General features: G+C 39.5%; 1 protein-coding gene and 1 long non-coding RNA gene across 2 annotated transcripts in view; one reads left to right on the top strand and one right to left on the bottom strand.

Moving 5' to 3' along the window:
* Positions 1-19,292, bottom strand: part of FREM3 (FRAS1 related extracellular matrix 3) — a 59,852-nt gene that overhangs the window by 22,216 nt on the left and 18,344 nt on the right. Inside the window, exon 3 of the mRNA XM_045552201.1 lies at positions 1,046-1,192. Coding sequence (XP_045408157.1) covers positions 1,046-1,192 — 147 coding nt within the window. The remainder of the gene's footprint in view (positions 1-1,045; positions 1,193-19,292) is intronic.
* Positions 9,344-18,340, top strand: LOC123638533. The gene is made up of 4 exons (XR_006735383.1): positions 9,344-9,481; positions 10,105-10,181; positions 14,567-14,716; positions 16,983-18,340. It is a non-coding gene; the product is annotated as an uncharacterized LOC123638533 (long non-coding RNA).

The following is a 19,292-nucleotide window of genomic DNA, read 5'->3' as shown; positions in this document are numbered from 1 at the left end:
TGATCTCTGAATGCTCTGGCAGCTAAAGATGTTATGAAAATGTAATGCACTATTAGAACGATTATTGTTAATTATTAATGATGATGAGATATATTATGCAGGCATTACATATGTGTCTAATCCAAGGAGACATATTTCTGTACTAGGTCCTTGTAGAACATAGACAAATTTGACACTATGTGTGTCCTCAAGGAATTTATAACCCAACTGAAGAGTTAAAACAATTATACATAATCAAAATAAATAGCTAGAACTAAACACAATAAGGCATCATGTACTCATAAATAATTTTTCAAGAGAAATAGCTAGAGCTAAGCCTACTAATATATGCTTACAAATAACTTTGAAGGTAATGGACTTGGGGATTATGAAATGGCTATGAAATATCTTTTTTTTTTTTTTTTTTTTTGAGACAGAGTCTCGCTCTGTTGCCCGGGCTAGAGTGAGTGCCGTGGCGTCAGCCTAGCTCACAGCAACCTCAAACTCCTGGGCTTAAGCGATCCTACTGCCTCAGCCTCCCGAGTAGCTGGGACTACAGGCATGCGCCACCATGCCTGGCTAATTTTTTCTGTATATATTTTTAGTTGGCCAGATAATTTCTTTCTATTTTTAGTAGAGATGGGGTCTCGCTCTTGCTTGGGCTGGTCTCGAACTCCTGAGCTCCAGCGATCCACCTGCCTCGGCCTCCCAGAGTGCTAGGATTACAGGCGTGAGCCACCGCGCCCAGCCTGAAATATCTTAATTTTTCTGGAGTCCTTTGAATTGTAAAAGAGAAAAAGAATGTAACTTGCCAGAAAGAGGAAAGCAACAGAGGGAGGATAAAAAATTGATATATATCTCAGCCCATAACTCTCGTGGAGCAAAAACCACAGCACCATCTCATACATAATTTTTTCTCGTGTGTCATGTCACATTTTTGAGAATGTCATGAGCACCACCCCCAAGCCAGTTATTGATTCTCTTTCAATCTTTCTTGTAACTATTTTTAAGCCTAGATTTCATGTTTCCATGACTTTTCGCCAACAACCAATCCAAAGTTACTTACTGATAAAGGATGTTTCTCCAAGGTATCCTCTGCGTGTGAGGGTCACTTCCAAGAACATGGAATCTTCATCCACGATGTAGTATTCTTTCTCCAAAGAAATCCAAGCCCAGTTTAGGTGGAAAGGCTGATTTGTTAATTTATTCCCTCCTGTGATTGACAGGGGTAAAGGAGGAGTCAGCTGGAGTATTTGATGGAAAAAAATCAGTGATCAGGGTGTACATTTTGCTTCTGAAGCCAGTGGTTTCAAAATATACTCTCTATCTCTCTTTTTCGGTGGAGAGAGGACCAGTCCTTATTTTCTAGAGAATGGCAAGAGCATCATCTGAAATCCTATTCCTCCTGATCAATGTGGAGGGAGCCAGGTGCCTCCTATTCACGAAGAGCTGTATGCACCAGGGTTCCAAAGAGCCAGAGTGTGGTCGTTTTAAATTCAGCTCATACTCACACCTCCATCCTTTCCTCCCTGCCTCTCTTGTTCCCTTCTCTCTCTGCCTGCCTCCTCCATTTCTTCTTCTGCCCCATGATTTACTCTTTTGTATTATTTGCTCTCATATTAGTCTAGAAGTTTCTTGAAGGAAGTGCTCACATCATTTTTACTTATTTTATCACTATCAGGACCTAGTACGGTGTCTTGAACTCACATGCTTAAATGTTTAAAAACTACCCAAGTAGAGGGCAACGGACAAGGATATAAGGGCTCTATCTGACTTCTTCTTGTCCACACCGGGCCACTGGCCTCTTTGTGGATGGTCAGCATGGCCCCTTATTGTGGCTGTGTAATGTGCATGAATTAGAAGAAGGAGCAGGTCTTCCTCAGTCAGGGAGTGGTTGCTGCATGCAAACAATCACTCGCCAGAGGATGTTGAAATAGGACTATTTATAGTTTCAGCTGATGAGCTGATAAATCCATATTAAGTACCACACAGGTTATTGGCCGGGTGAGACAAAACCCCAGTTTTCCAGACTCCTAGTTCAGTGCTCTGTCTTTGACTCTGAGCTGCTGCTTTTACAAATCCTGGACCAGTGCAATTCAAACACTTCAAAAGGAAACTGGGCAAAATTCATTGCAGATCAGACCCTCTGAATCAAAACATGAGTAATAAAAAAAGATTCAACAATTAGAAACAGAAACATGTCCACAGTGCAAACATAGCTAATCTGTAATTTGGTGGTTAGGAGCATAGACTCTTGAGCCAGGTGGATACAGGTGCATATTCGGCTCTGCCGCCTACCAGGCATGTGATTGTGAGCAAATTACGGAGCTTCCTTATCCATAAAGGTGATTATAGCATTATGTGCTCTATAGGACTGTTGTGGGAATCAAAGAAAACAATACTACAAAGTGCCTGGCACAAATGAGGTGCTCAATAAATGTGAGTTATTATCATTATGGTTTCAAAAGAGCATAGACTTGATTTATGCTAGGCTATATTGCTTCTCATGACTTTCCTTTCACTATGGACTGCTTAATGTGTATTTTTTAAATTCCTGTGGCTAGTATCATAGGAACAGCCTTTTTCAGGACTGTGAACTCCACTTTTCTTATAATGCTTTGATTTTCAGAGTAGTTTCCTGTCACATTTCAGATTTCTTTGCAATCTGTCTACTTCTTGTCTGCACCCATAGCCAGCAACACTATTGTTATTTATTGTGCTATAATTTGAGTATGTCTAGCCCTTGAGTGAGATAAGTAAATGTGAAAGCATCATCCCCTTCAAGCATGAGCTGCTCAGTCACTGTAGCCCGACATCTTAGGCCAAGCCAGTGCTCTCTGCAAGCACATGCTTGCTGTTAGGTGCCACATCAGTTTAATTCTAGAGGAAGATAAACATGGTCTGGCTAAGTGAGAACTAGTCTATGTATCAAAACACTTAAAGGGAAGATACTTTAAACGAAGTATGTTAGGAGGAAGAGGCTGGCAAAAATTGTTTCTAGTTCTAGAAGAATCCAAGAAGGTGAAATTCATTTATATATGCTTTAAAGCTATATTTATTGATATTGCAAAATAAAATCAACCCCAGAAACAGAGAAGTAAATATCTAAGAAATAACTTGATGGGGCTTAGGTCTAAAGTGGCTAAAATGTGGTAAGTACATGCACTGGCAGAGTACCACAAAAGAAAGAAGATTGATTATGAAAATCAAAATAACTAAGCGGTGATTGAGCTGAAAAGAGTTTCCTCTAAGGTATTTTCTCTTTCCCTTTCTCTACAAAGCAACCAAAATCAGAAATTAATGGCCCCTGGTATATTGATTATATGCTACAGATTGATTGCAAATACCCACTCTTTGTCCTGTGTAATTTTATTCCAATTAAATATGTACTAGGGGTTGACCTAGCACATAATGCTTAAATCCTGAAGTCTCTACCATCACAAATGCCAGTTTCAGAAACAGATAAACATTCAGGAAAGTTGTGTTATTGTAATGCTACCTTTAAATAAAAGTCATTCTAAATAGAAGAGATAATATCTATACATTTTTATTTCCTTAGTGTGGCTGTTGCCCTCTAGGAGTCTCCAATCCAAGCAGAAAAAACCACATGCATGTTTGAAACTGTTAAATTACAACACAAGGGCAGTATGATTATGCATAGAAATGAAGGGAGCAAAATGAGCACAAGGGAAGACTTCCTGGGAGGACTAGACTTGAGGCCATTTTACTATGGAGGGAGAAGAAGGCAGACTCGGGGGAAGCAGAGTTAAGGAGACAAGTGCAGGATACGTTCTCAAAACTTTGCGGTACAGCATTCTTCAGTACAATGTGCTATCTCTAAGACATGACAAGACCACCTCAGAATGGGTTCACAACTATGCATGTCCTTTTTTTTGGCCTGATTCCAACATAAGCTGTTTCCTTTCCAAACATGTTTTAAAGGTGTACCTCATTTTATGCATTACTAGATCAGTTACTGGAGAGTTGCATATCATTTGCTTTTCTGTAACACCTCCAAGTATGGCATGATACAGGAGCAAAATTTAAACTCTTGGAATATTATTTTATTGAACAGTTGTCACCTGAAAGACCTGAAATTTGCAGTATGGCCCTAGTACAAGTAAAATCCTGAGAGCCTTAGAGTAATCATCTGCAAATAATAACCTGAAGATAGTACCTTTTATTAAGTGCTTTGGAAAGTTACTTTAAGTGTACGAAAAAAGTTTTCAAACCTTTTCTAGTCTCATCAAATAAATAAAATAACTTATTATTCAAAGCCCACAGCAATCAACATACATTTCTTCTTCAGAGAGCCTTTGTGAACGAAAATTTGTATGGTATGATTCTCCTTGAGTGCTCTTGTTTTCTCTCACCAAATAATTCTGCTAACTCTAATTCTGTGCAAAAACCTTTGAGACTTCTAAGACCAGTAAGAACTAGGTATTTATAAGCACAATGGAACTTTCTTACTGGCAGCTGGCTCTAAACATTTTACCTTCTGCTTTGCTACATGTGGTTATTTACATGCAGGATAGTCTAAAACTTTCAGGGTCACAGATTGCTTTGGGCACATGGTAGTAACCTTCTCCCCCAAATACACATGCAGGTATTAATATTTACCAAATTTTACATACAATTCCAGGAGATTCATGGAAACTCTTCAGGCCACCTATGGACTCCTTCAACTCCATGCTAAGCAAAGAAACTGCTTATGAATGTAAATTAAATATGGGTTTCCAGACTAATGAATAAGTTAAGTATTTCCCTACTGATATTAATCAAAATGACTTAGTTAATATAATCATCATGTACTTAAGGAAAGGAAATTCTTAATGTCAACCTATGTTGCAGGAAGACTGGAGAATTAAAAATCATATTTCATATATCTAAATTTTCAAGTCATGCATAGAAAACATATTTATCTAAAAGTGGAAGGTTGTCTGACTGTCAAATTACTTAAATGCATTTACCCCAGAAGAGTCATCCTGATAACCTAAAAGCATTCCAGGTATCCTTTCAGTTTCTTGAGTTTGATAATTATAATAAAAAATATGTTAATGCATTCTAGAGTTATCTTGCATATCTAAGTTATAGTCTAGGTTTCTGAAGAATGACTGATGAAAAATTACAATTAACAAATTAAGCCATCCATTCAATTATTCTGCAAATATTTATTGAGCATCTGCTATATGCTCTCCATTCTTCTAGGTGTTGAGAATATAACAATGAAAGCAATAAAATCCCTGTTCTCATGGAGCTTACTTTCCTGTGGGGCCAAAAGAGCAAATAATGTATAATATGGTTGGTGGTAAAAAGTGTTATGAAGAAAAATAATTAAAGTAGGTGGATAAAGCACAACTGGGATAATAACAAGGGATGACTATTTTATATAGAGTGCTTAGCAAAAACTTTTTAAGGGGTGTTAGTTGGAAGGCAGCTATGCTCACCACTATACCACCAATGCATAAGTGGTGTTAGTTGGTTAGAGACTAGGGAGAAGAATATTCCAGGCAGAGGGAAGAACAAGCACAAAATAAATGTCTATTTATAAAAACTCATCAATATTCTGGCATGACCAATTGCCTACTTGGGCTCTGGTCCCTTCTGAAGCCCTTTGCATTCCTTGTCTATCAGTCAGTATTTAAGAAGGTGCACTAGCTTTTTCAGGGCAGTAGTGTTCATTCATTATAGCTGTTTATTAATAGTTAACATGATTTTGTTTTTTGACTATTCAGCAGCTTTTGAACTTCCTTTCCGTGTTTGAAGAATTTGATATTTGATGAGTCCCACCACCTAAAGGAAAAAGCCAAAAAATATCATTTTGTAGCCTTTCTTACAGATAGGGCATAATCATGTCACCTGGGCTCTGCTAATAGCTTGAGACTTTGACTTGCAAGTGTGTAATGTGAAGCTATAGGAACTACATGAAGTCCATTTCTTGGTGAGGGTTGCCCTGGAGACATCTGGTCTTCGTGAGTATTGTTAGCAGAGGTCCAGTGTCTGGGGACAGCTGTGCAAGCTGTAGTGTCTGTGCCTAGTGGCAATGGCAGTCCATGTAGTGCTGTGGCCTCCTCTCTAGCTACATAACCTGTCATTCTATCTCTCTGGCCTCCTGGAGATACTACTAAAGCTTACTGCTATGCCATAATGAATTAATTTTTGGCTTAAATAGCTACGATAGGTTTGCAACTAAGAAACCTGATTGATAAGAGTGATACACCCATGAACTTGTTTTTGTCTTAGTTGAGGTCACAAAGGAAAAGGAATACACTGGATAATGAAGTTGAAAATAATTAGCTCACAATAGGCACTAAGGAACTGGGCATATTAAAGTTATGTGGTTATCAAGGCACACATTTTAATGGAAAGTCAGGAGAAAATCAGCACACGCCACCATGCCTGGCTAATTTTTTTTCCTGTTTTTAGTTGTTTGGCTAATTTCTTTCTATTTTTTAGTAGAGATGGGGTCTCGCTCTTGCTCAGGCTGGTCTCGAACTCCTGAGCTCAAGCGATCCTCCCACCTCGGCCTCCCAGAGTACTGGGATTACAGGTGTGAGCCAACGTGCCCAGCCCCTGGCTTCGGAAGTCAGAGAATTCTGAGGGGTGTGGGGGTGGGGAGCTGTGACGGTGGTCCCTCCAGATGGAGGCCAGAGAGATCCTTGTCCAGGGCTTGGCTGTGCCCCCGCAGGTCAGTTGGGAGCACTCAGCTTCCTCAGACCCAGCAGCAGGCAGTCAGCCAGGTGATGCATTAACAATTGCATTCCGTGCCTGACAGGTGGTTTAATGTATAATAAATAAAAGTGCAGATTCTGGATTGTATGAATGCCCAGTTTATGTAAGTCAAGGACTTTGTGTAACTGACACTATGTATTATACTTCAGTGAGGGAGAAACTATAGAAAAAGAGGACCAAGAACTAAACTTTGGGGACAGTTGCATTTGGAAGCCAGTGAAGGAAAGATCAGTAACAGAATAGAAAATAAGAGGCACTTGAATTAGTTTTTCACAACGTGAAAGTCTAGTATAAAATGATCACCCAGAAGTAAAAAAGAATGGTTTCAGGCATAAACATAACCTTCATGTCAAAGAATGATGCTTTGCTATTTGCTAAGTCAAACTGTCATAGCTATTATACATATCTAGTTATGCTCTAGTGAATGGTTTTCAATCTCAGTACTATCGACATTTTGGGCTATATAATTCTTTTTTTTTTTTTTTTGAGACAGAGTCTCGCTCTGTTGCCCGGGCTAGAGTGTCATGGCATCAGCCTAGCTCACAGCAACCTCAAACTCCCGGGCTCAAGCAATCCTTCTGCCTCAGCCTCCTGAATAGCTGGGACTCAGGCATGTGCCACCATGCCCAGCTAATTTTTTCTATATATATTTTTAGTTGTCCAGATAATTTCTTTCTATTTTTAGTAGAGACGGGGTCTTGCTCTTGCTCAGGCTGGTCTCGGACTCCTGACCTCAAATGATCCTCCCACCTCGGCCTCCCAGAGTGCTAGGATTACAGGCATGAGCCACCGCACCCGCCCTGCTTAATTCACTTCTATTTGCTGTTCCGTGAGTCTGCCCCTCAGTGCTTTAGGCTGCAACTACCCATGTTCTAGAGCTGAGAAGGAGAGGTGGCCCTTTTTTTTTGGTTTCCAACACTACAGGCTCATATCCATTCTCTTCTTGAGGAATAATAGGCTATTACACATCAGGCTTTTCAGAGAAGAGATAAAAAATCCTAAAGAATAGCAAAGAGATGAGATATCTGCAGTCCTTTCTCTAGTTGTGTGCTCCTGGGCGGCAGAGATGCTGCCTCCCAGACAATGCTCCCAAATCCACTTCTGCAATTTTTGCAAATGTGGAGCAGGTGGTGGAGGGAGAAGTCTTTGTACTCACATGGTGGGTGGGTAGGGGCAGAGGGGATGGCAGGTATCAAGGCTTCTAGCTCTAATTCGGTTTACAAGGAAGAGTTTGGTATATTCTTTTTGGATATGTCCTCAAACCGTCTTGATGATATATTTGGCTCTCCATTTTGGAGAATAAAAACCCAACATGTTAGTGCTATGTATAACAACATAAGTTTTCTGTGCCTTTTTCTCCTTCTTAAAATAGAGCTCTTCAACCAGGCACAGTGGCTCACTCCTATAATCCCAGCACTTTGGAAGGCCGAAGCGGGAGGATCACTTGAGGCCAGGAGTTTGAGATTGGCCTGAGTAACATAGCGAGCCCTCATCTCTACAAAAACCAGAACAGAACAAAACAAAAAAACCCCAAAATTCAAACTGGCCAGCCATGGTGGTGTGTGCCTGTAGTCCTAGCTACTCTGGAGGCTGAGGCCGGAAGATGATCACTTGAGCCCTGGAGTTGGATGTTGCAGTGAGCTATGATGATACCACAGCATTCTAGCTCTGGTGACAGAATGAGACTCTGTCCTAAACAAACAGACGAACAACCCTCCCCACCATAAAACCCACAAAACAACAACAACAACAAAACCCAGAGCTCTTCAGTATAAGCACAGTAGAAACAGAGTGAAAAAGCAAAGACCACAAGCTTTTCTTATGTTTTTTTTTTGCATGCCTCAACAGGGGCATCACATGCTGCTTTTGACACAAAATAAAACCACCCAGAGAGGTAGAAATATACTGATTGCATGACCACATGGCACCTCCGCTTGGGAGTTGGGGCCTCCGGTGGCTAACTGGGAGGTGGAAGACATTGTGCCTTCTTCCTTCTCAGCAGTGTATGCAATTTAAGGAGGATGTTCAAACAAACTCTTCCTTCCAGAGAAAATATAATATGGCAACTTCCTGTTTAGAGATCAAAATAATCCTGCTCCTTTTTCAATACAATCTAGATAGGTCCAGAGAAAGTGACTGAGTGCTTTCATGTACTGAACTTTCTCCATTTTTATATCTATTTTCTTTTCTTTCGCATCGGAGGCAAAGACTATGTTTGATTCCTACACTGTGGGGCCAGGGACACCAGGGCTTGCTGTGGCCTAAGCAGTCCAGTAATTTAAATAGATTGTCTGCGACAGAGTCCTGATTTGTCATTGGTGAGAAGACACAGAGCAGTGTACCCCAGCGCTGCCTACTGGACTAATGAGGTCGCTGTGGCAGCAGGGGAAGGTGGCCGCCAGCACCACCCACAGACAGCCCACGCCTGCCTACGTAACTGCCACCCCCAGGCGCGTCATCTGCCCTTAGTATCACTTATTTCTCACTCTTTTTATTACTGCGTGAAATAATTTACATTCATTTCCAAATTATTAATTTGGTAGTGTCTTAAATTTTTCCTTTCAGAGATTCTTCCCTTCCATCTTGAGATTGTTATAAGGATCAAATGCGATGATGGATGTGGAAGTTTTAGAAAAGTTTGAATTTCCCTAAACCTAAGTTTGCATGCAGGGTTCTGAGCGGGAAGAGAGCACTTCTCCACCGACAGAGGTCATGGAAGGAAAAGTTCTTCTACTCAGAATCTGAGCAGCAGGCTGGCCAGGCCAGCAGGGTGAGTCTTTCTATCAGGTCAAAACCAGAAAGAGTTGTTATTTTCTTCAGGTCAAAAATGGCTGGAGCCAGCAGTTTCATATAGTTCAACTTGACGTACGCAGAGGCGTCAGGACGTGGTGGGAAGAGAACTGGACTCGGAGTGAGGAGGCCTGGGCTGGAGTCTTGGCGACACCACTAGCTAGAGATGGGGCCCTGGGTGAACTGCTTACTTCTCAGGGCCTCATCCCCTCACCTCTCAGATGAGGGAGTGGAATTACACACTTTCTGAGTTGCTTTTCAGGTCTAACATTCCCTGATTCTTTATGCCCCCTTAGAATATGGCACCATCAGAGCAACAGAGAAAATATATTTACTTATTATGTCCCAGTTTGGGCAAACAAAAATATTACTTAGCATAAATCAGTGTAATGTGATAAATTGAATGTGAGTTTTAAGCTCTTTTGAGGTTAAGCACGAGTAAGGAGGGTGAGTTCTCCTGAAGCCACATGAACCACCTGGGTACAGAAGTCACTGGCAGACCTAGAGGTGTAATCTTAACCCTGACTGAATATTATAATCGAGTCTTTCCATATCCATTATCTCTTGTGAAAATCCAATCTTTACAACAACTGGGAAGAGCAGGAGCAGACATACTTGCCATCTGACAAATGAAGAACCTGTGGTTCAGTAACTGTGCCTCACTCAAGGTCACAGAGCTGGTAAGTAAATTAAGAAATAGGCAAAGCCCTCCACAATCTGGATCCTTTCTGCACTTGATCTTAGCCCAAAGGCCGAGAAGCAATGACGATCTGGGTCCTTTCTCTCTCTCTGTCATCTCCTACTTCTCTTACTGCCGTTGGAGCCCATGGGCCAGTTATACCAAGCTCATGGTGCTGTTTCACAGCTCTGAAAACTCTTATTCATCCTACAAGGCCCAGTTTAAAGGTTGTCCCTTGATGAAGCTCCCTTTGGCAATGGTTATCTCTGCCACCCTTGCATATACCTTCTTTCTTGCACCTCTCACACTACTGTAGTTAATTGTCTACATGTCAGTATCTTTCTAGATTTGTAGCTAATTGCTGGTGTCTTTTATTCTTAGAGTCCCTAGCACACAGCACTGTGTCTGGCAATTAACAGGGGCTCATTAAATAGCTATTGAATGACTGAATGACTGAATGCTTCTGGGAGAAAAACTGACCTAAATATAGATTTCAAGAAAAACAGAATGAGCACTCCTAATAATTTAACCCATGTAGAGTTTGTAATTGTATTGCTTCTATTACCTTGTTCATAGCTATGTACATAATCAGTTAAAAATGTCTAGTAATAACATAGTATAAAGCCATCATTTTTTCTAGTCAGTAACAGAGCCAGTATCTATAATCAATCAAGCTTTTAGATTTTTAGCTTAGAGCTTCCTCTTCTACAAAATACTTTGTGTACATCCAGGCTATGAGCCAATATTTAAGTCTGAGTGTCTTATTCTAAAGAAACCTTTTTCAAAAAAATGATAAAAAATGCCTCGCATTTCCATATTGCATGATTTTAACTTTTTACTCAAAGTCTGGCTCTCCTTTTGTTCTGTAAATTGATCACATCACACTGGTCATATTGATTTACACTTGATCGGCATTAGAAATGTGATAGTATAATAAGTAAAAATGAATACTTCTTGAAAATCCATAGTGTACTATATACCTTAGGGAGGCCTGGTCCCTTATCAAACCAAGCTCTGAAGCTTCCTTGTGGGTGCCCAACACAGGAGCCAGCCCTGCTGATGTCAGTGACTAGTATAATAGCTCTGAACAGTGGGCATAAAAGTAAGAATCACTTACTTTCCTAAGAATAAATAGCTAAATGTCACATCCACATTCCAGCTTATGTATACAATGTGCTCAAGGGAGCTATAAAATGATTCCAAGAGCAATTTGATTCATAAATGTGAGGAAAGGGGGAGCCACCTGAAGGTCCACATGAAAAAAAGGACATGAATAGGAAGGATTGTGGTGGCATGAAGATAAAGCCCGACTGACCACAGGGCAGATTTTAGAACCAAGTATATTCACTGACTATCGTCAGTGAGTTTAGTTAAATCTTAAAACCATCCAACCAATCTCCAAATGAATGGGGAATGACCTCTGAGTGAGAGTTATTGTTGAGATTTCATGAAACAATAATTAGGGAGGAAAGGTTGGAAGCTAAGTAAACCACAGCGCAGCTCTGTCATAGTTATCTCCATTGTTAGTCTACGCATTACAAAAACGGTCAAGCCAGATTTTCAACAGATATCATTAGCCTAGTTCTTGGCAAGCACTGACCAGGCTGAGAATATAAGCTGAGCTTTTCTTTTCAGGAGAAGCATTCCATTTGCCAGGAATTCCTTCCTGCCAGACCACAAATCAACAACTGCTAGATAAATAAAAAACTTCCACTCAACTTATAAACTCTTGGGTAAAATATTCATTTTTTCAGGAAATAAAAATGCCTTTTTAATAGCACAAGCTATAAATGGTCCCGGTGAGTTCCCCTAAAGCAATCAACTGTCAAATCCATAAATCTTATAGACCCTGAGGACAATGGAGCTCTTTTTGAATGATGCTATACAGTGGCAGAATAAAAAATGACAGAATAGGTCATAGCTGAATCATGTTCAGTGGAAGACTGAACCTGGATACTGCCTGCAGTCATGGTAAATAGAAATTCAGTTTAAAAATCACTTAAAATACCTAGGAATAAACTCAACCAAAGAAGTGAATGATCTCTACACTGAAAACTATAAAACACTGGTGAAGAAATTAAAGGGGACACAAAGAAATGGAATGATATCTTATGTTCATAAATTGAAGGAATTAATATTGTTAAAATGGCCATATTACCCAAAGCAATCTGCAGATTTAGAGCAATTCCTATCAAAATACCAATAACATTCTTCACAGAAATATAAAAAAAAATCCAAAAATTTATGTAGAACCACAGCAGACCCTGAATAGCCAAAGCAATGCTGAGCAAAAAGAACAAAGCTGGAGGCATCATAGTACCTGACTTCAAATCATATTACAAAGCCATAGTAACCAAAACAGCATGGTGTTGGCATAAAAACAGACACATAGACCCATGAGAACAGAGAGCCCAGAAATAATTCTTGCAGCTACAACCAACTGATTTTTGGCTTTTTTTCTTGAACTTAAATTCTGTGGCTTACAAATCTTAGTTTTACAAAATAAAGCCAATTTAATTTCAATAAGGATAGTAAAACAAAGAGAATATCATTTACCAAATAAATTTGTAAGAATGAGATTCCATATCTGTTAAATTTCACTGTAAAGTTTGAAATGGATTATATTGCAGTCAGATTTCTGCCTCAGCAGTGCAGAAATCATCACAGGACCGTATCTGAGCTCCAGGGGCAACTTTCAACTCTTCATCATCACTAAGTTCTCCTTCATCACACCCATGCTCCACATCTTATGTTCTTCCATCTTCCTCTGCTCACCTTGTTCATCAGACAAACTTTGGATCAGGACTTTAGCCTTTGGGAAGCTTCTGCATTCTTCCCGATACATACACTGGCCACATGAACTCTTGTTCATTTTTCCTTCATGAAAATTAAATATACTAACGCCAACCCAGGAAAGGAGAAATGTTAACCTGGGAGTGTTAACAAGATCCTTCACCAGGTTTAAATTGCCCATTCCCTTCATTCATCAATAATGCATATTGACAACATTTTTGATGATAGATAGGCCTTTCTATAAGAGTTGAAGACACTCATTGCTTTCCACGAGGCTTTCTTGCTTGGCTTGGAGTGCCTGCATTGGAAAGCTGCATACAAATCTTTTTCTCATTGCATCTGTCATTGCCAGTGAAACTATACCTGCAGTACAGGCTTGACAGATGAGCCTCCACGCACTTGCCACAATGGTACTAGATGACAGAATTGCTCCAGATTATATATGACAAATTGAGATTCTGTTTGTACACTGGTTAATACCTTCTGTTGCCTCTGGATGAATGTTTGAGGACCAGTTGGGGAAACGTTGCATGAAATTTAAGAAAAATCCAATTGATTGTTCAAATTGAGCAAACCAATCCATGACACACACTCTCACGGTCTGGTCTTGGCAAAACAAGAAGCTAGCTGGGGAGCATTCTGTAAACATTAGTTACGCTATTTAGATCCCAATCATTGCTTTTGTCATGCCAATTCTTAACAAAATCATAAATGCTGTTACACAGCCACGATTCCATCAGTTCATCCATCTGATCATTCTATAATACAAACAAAATGAATCTGAAGTGACTCTGGGAAAGACGCTAATAGTGTGTGAAATTAGCCCTCCAAACAAAGAGAGTAGTATAGACCCAAAAATCTGATAATTTGCCTATGCTATTGTAGTCATCTTGTTTTGCCTGGATGGCTGAAAACCAAGAGGAGGGACTGTAAAAGAACCCACTTGCAGCAGCTCTTGCCTAGGGGATATCAAAACTGGATGCCGTGCTTCCCCACAGCTAGTTCTGACCAGTCATAGCTGATAAGCTACAATGAACTTAAAGCAACCCAACAGCCAAAGATGATCAATGACTGTGGCATGCTAAACCCAGGCCCAGTGGAAGAGTCTTCCATGATCGGTGAACAACAGGACTTGTTTTAATCAATTATATCAGCAATAAGGATTCATTCTATCCTTTCCTGTGTACAGGCTTCAGTCCTTAATTAACATAATCACAATGAACTTCTCCTTTCTCTGGATACATACCACTCTGAATTTCTTCGCTGATGTGTGTTTCCTTGTTGGCAAGTAAATAAAATCAGTGCTCATTTACTTGATCACTGTACTGGTCTCAGTATTCCTTTTAAAAATATTCCTATGTTCCTATTCTCCTCACCATTTAAATAGGAGATAGTAATTCTCTGTGGTTTTTGCCAGACAAATAATATGTCTCCAGAGTGTTAACCAGGACTCCTTGAGGGGTTTTAAAAACACATCTCTCCCTGCTTTTTAAAACTATTGCTCATTTTATTGTAATTGTAGCAGAATCTAAAAACAGTCAGTGCTGATCTATGAGACAGTTTCTCTAATTATCGTTTGCTAAATCTTTTCAGCATTTGGCTTGCTGTACAAGAATGGAATAAGATAGAGACTTTTGATTTCCTATGAATTCAACTTGGACGCATGGAAAGACTTTACAAAGGACTGATATCCCAGCTCTCAACTACTCAAAGGCCTCGGCTAAGACGGTTGGAATTTCTCTGGTGAGTATGCTGATGCCCTTGATGAGGATGTGGGAAGGCAGAGACACACAATGAAATGCTGGCGGCTGAAGGGCCTTAGAATTCATTTACACTCTCTTCTTTCCCAGCAGATGGTAATTTTGCTGTCATTGCAGTGGATGCTGATTAGCAAGGTGGTCAACTAAAATGCTATAACTCCTACATCAAATTGTCCACACCCAATGTGGACATCAGAAAATCCTTTGAACTGTGAGGAAATACTAAGTTAAAATCAAGTCTATTTCTTTATACACTTCTTAGAAGATAAAGAAGGAGAGGAAGGTAGAAATAACATAGGTGGCTTTCATATAAAAGACTCAGTTGTGCACTGAATGGAACTGTGTACTTTAATTCAGTGTTATTACTATTTTCATTTCAGTGGACTTGTTCTTGGAGCTACATTTTTGTATCTCTGAAAAACTAATGGTTCAAAAGATTTTCCTGTGTTTTGTATTTCTGCACAAATCCCTAGCTGTGTGTATCATCTCACCGTTTTGTGCTTAGTATCAAATGCTGCCAGTTTCCTCCCTGTTCATTTGGTTTTCCTGGTGTGCCCTCAAGATATACCTTTAAAAAATAACTAAACTATTCATTCAAATGGGCTTTTTCCTGCCTTTAAAAGAAAAGAATAATACATAAGGAGTTTTAAAAGCCATAATGAACAATAGAAAATCAAACTGGCAAATGAAATATACACATAAATCCCATTCAATCCCTTTGGGTCCTGTGAGTTGGGTAGATTGAGGTGTATGCATGCTTTCTTATCTTTTCTTAATGGGGACATGAAGAAAACTTGGAGAACAAAGCTATACAACTGATCCTAGAGTCCAGCAAATAATAGAGCTTAATTATATTCTTTTGGGCAAACTCTATAAAGCATAAAGTAGCAAAACTAAAACACAAATGGCTATGATATAATTATTAGAGAGTAGTTCTTGTCTTCGTTTTCTATTGCCATTTAAAAATCTCCACAACCTTAGCAGCTGGAAAAACCACATATTTATTATTTCACAGTTTCAGTGGGTCAGGAATTTAGGCTCAGCTCAGCTGGACCCCCTACTTGGGGTTTGAAAGACTGAAATCAAGGTGTGTGTTGGACTGCATTCTCACATAGAGGCTCGAATAGGGAAGAATCTGCTCCCAATCTCATTTATATTTTCTGGCACAATTTCTGGCACAATTCATTTTCTCGTGGCCGTGTAACTGACAGTCCCAACAGCTTCTTACTGGCTGTTGGCTGGAGGCCACCCTTAGCTTCTAGAAGCTTCCTGAAGTTCCCTGCCATGTGGCTCATTCCATAGGTAGTTCACAGCATGGCTCTTTGCTTCTTCAAGGCCAGAGGAGAATCTCTCTAGTGTGTGCTAGCAAGATGGAGATACATGCACACATATGTATATGTGCAAACCTAATCACAGGAGTGGCATCCATCAGCTTTGACATATTCTGCTGATTAGAAGCAAGTCACAGGCCCCACCTACACGCAAGAGAAGAGGTTATACAGAAAGTGCTTATGTGGCTTACCTCAGAATTTTGCCTACCATAGTTTCCAACCTTGCTGCACGTTAGAATAGCCTGGGGGAGTTGCCTAAAACACTGATGCCCAGGATTTACATCAGACAAATTTAATCAGAGTATCTAGGTGGCTGGGTACAGATTTGTGTTTTTTATAAGACTTTTCAGGGAATTTAATTATACAACAAATATTGTGACAAGGATCATGTGTGCCTATTAGGTAATTCTAGAAATAGGAGACTCTCTTTTTTTCTCTCTTCTTGCAGAAAAGTTGTTGAGGGACTATCTTCTTTTGACTAGTATGAAACATCAAAAAATTAAAAAGAAATTAAGCTCCTTTCAGTAGGAGGTTTATACAGTGAGAACTCTTGAACAAGCAGAACAATGTCTAGTAGTTGAGCTAATACCTTTAGGAGGACTATTGGTCTACATTCATATTTAATAAAACAAACTAAAGAATCTTTTTGTCTAAAAAGTAACATAATAACTTGAAGTATAATGAAAAAAATTATTTAAATGATTGAGTGAGAAGTACCTGCTAGGAAAAAATTTTCATGTAAAGCACACTAAAAAAAAAAAAAAAAAAAAACCAGTAAGAAAGATTCACCAAACACTCAGGGGAAAATGATTGTTGGTAGGAATAAAAGGAAAAGATAAACTAGGGTGAATCCAATTCCTTCCAATCTTCTATGTGTACTTGCTTTCCAATAAGTGTGGTTTATATATTTTGCTATAGGATGCATACACCGGGTTCTTCCTAAACAACTGTGAATGAAGCAGTGACATCATCCGCTAATCTGGAGTGGCTCCACTTTCCTGGGCATTTGGAATTTTTGACCAAGGAGAGGGAAGACTCACCTTTCCTGAACTTGCCATGCAAAGACTCTTAAACTGTATTTGCAAACCTGTGTTCATTCTATTGTGCCTTGCTACTTGCAGTGAACTGTCAAGCAAAAGCATGTTGGCCCTAGCAAGGAAACAGGTTAAGCGACTGAAGGAACCAGAGTTAAGTACGGAGGAGCAAGTGGCTGGCGGGAGCGGTCACAGTGAGGCTGCCCCTTCCATTTCCACCTCGGCTAGTCCAGGCAGGTCAGTGAAGCCAGAGACGCTGGAGGTAGGGGGGGTGGGGGTGCAAGAAAGCAGAAAGGACCTGTGTAGAAATCTGACTGTCCCCAAAACCTCCATTACACTGTGCACCAGCATTCTCCTACTTAGGACTCTTTTTTTTCCACCCCTAACAAATGAATTCATAGGAGAGAAAAATTGAAATTGCAGAGGAAAATCAATTTAAAGCCCGAAAGGTGAAATTTCGTAGGAAAATATTACCCTCTCATCCCTAATTAATCACAGAAAATGTGTCTGCCAATATGAAGCCATTTTATCAGGAAATAGCCCGGGTGAAGCAGGGAAACAGCATTACCAAGCCCAACTGGGTTACGTATGAAAAAATGAGAGAAGAAAGACATTGCAGGTGAACAAAGCTGTATTCAGTGGTTAATAAAATCGAAGTGTCTTACACCCAGGAATCATCCTCTCATGAATCTCTTCTCAGTGCTCTAAAGGTACGGCCCCAGGTCCCTGGCCCTTGCCCCTCCTAAGGACAGGTTCACTCTCATATGGCCTTAGTGGTATTTTGGTGTAAGGCTTGAAAGCACCGATGGAATTAATTTTTTTTCATGTGATTTTGGTATGAATTCAAAATAATTTAAATGGTATTTCCTGAGTGGAGTCCTATGGAACTAGCAGTTTAAAGGTGTTGCATTAAAGGAAAAAAAAATCTTGTGTTTAAATAAGTTTGAGAAATAATGGGTTTAGTAAATTTATAGTTTCCTTAATTTAAAACTTCTCTGATGCCAGGGAGTTCTCTCATCCCTTGCTCTGAATGAAAGATCTGGAACTACCTGATTTAAGGTTCAACATCTAGAACCTTGAAACTGTGACATCTGTCGGTGGGCCCTTTTGGCAAAGTTACACCTTTGCCTTTTATGTCAAAAATTAAGTTGTATAATTGACCACAATAATCAATTAGAAATCATCCCTCATGTATTACTTAGAACAAGTGTTATTGAAGTTATGAGGTCTCTTAAGGAAACAGATCACAATCTTAGGTCATTGAACCTCTCTAAGGCATTGAACTAAAAATTTCTTGCCCCATATTAATTATAAATTTGAAAACAAGTAATTTGTGCATACTTAGAAAATGTCCAAGCTTAAACATGTTTTCAAAAGAAATCCAATTGCTTTCCTATTAGTTGCCACTTATTACTCTTCCTGCTGAAATAAAAGGTTTCCCAAGGCAGCAAAGAGAGTAGACATCAAGAAGTCCTGACTTCTCAAAACTGAAGGGGAAACTTCCACTCCTCACTACATACTCAAGAGAAATACGTCCACGCAAATCTTATATGCACACAAAAAGTTGTTCTTGAATATTCATAACAACATTATTCGTAATAGCCAAAAAGCAGAAACAATCCAAATGTCCATCAACTGATGAATGGGTAAATAAAAAGTGGTACAGTATATCCACACAATGGAATATTATTTGCTCATAAAAAGTATTGATACATGCTACAACATGGATGAAGCTTGAAAACATGCGAAGTGACAGAAACCAGACAAAAGAGCACATATTGCAAGATTCCATTTAGATGAAAGGTCCCAAACTGGCAAATCTATAAAGACAGGGAGTAGATTAGTGGTTGCTAAGGCCTAGAGTGGGAGGATGGGTGGGGGAAATAGGAGTGACTGTTAGTGGGTGTGGACTTTCTTTTTTGAGGGGATGCAATGTTCTAAAATTGTGGTGATGGTTGCATAATCCTGTGAACATACTAAAAACCATTCACTTGTATACTTTCAAAGGGTGCACTGTGTAGTATGTGAGTTATACCTCAATAAAGCTGTTAAAAATGTTATGTAGTGTGCATTTCAGGTAAATAAATAGATTTTATAAAAAAATAAAAGAAAGCAAAAATTAAAGGGAAGGCAAATCCCCAGAAGTGGCTGATTATTTATGTTCAACAATACAGAACATAAACTAATGTGGAAA

The sequence above is a fragment of the Lemur catta genome, chromosome 5, assembly GCF_020740605.2.
Source record: "Lemur catta isolate mLemCat1 chromosome 5, mLemCat1.pri, whole genome shotgun sequence".
Taxonomy (NCBI): domain Eukaryota; kingdom Metazoa; phylum Chordata; class Mammalia; order Primates; family Lemuridae; genus Lemur; species Lemur catta.
The sequence above is the reverse complement of the archived record's forward strand: the minus strand, read 5'-3'. Positions and strand labels throughout refer to the sequence as shown.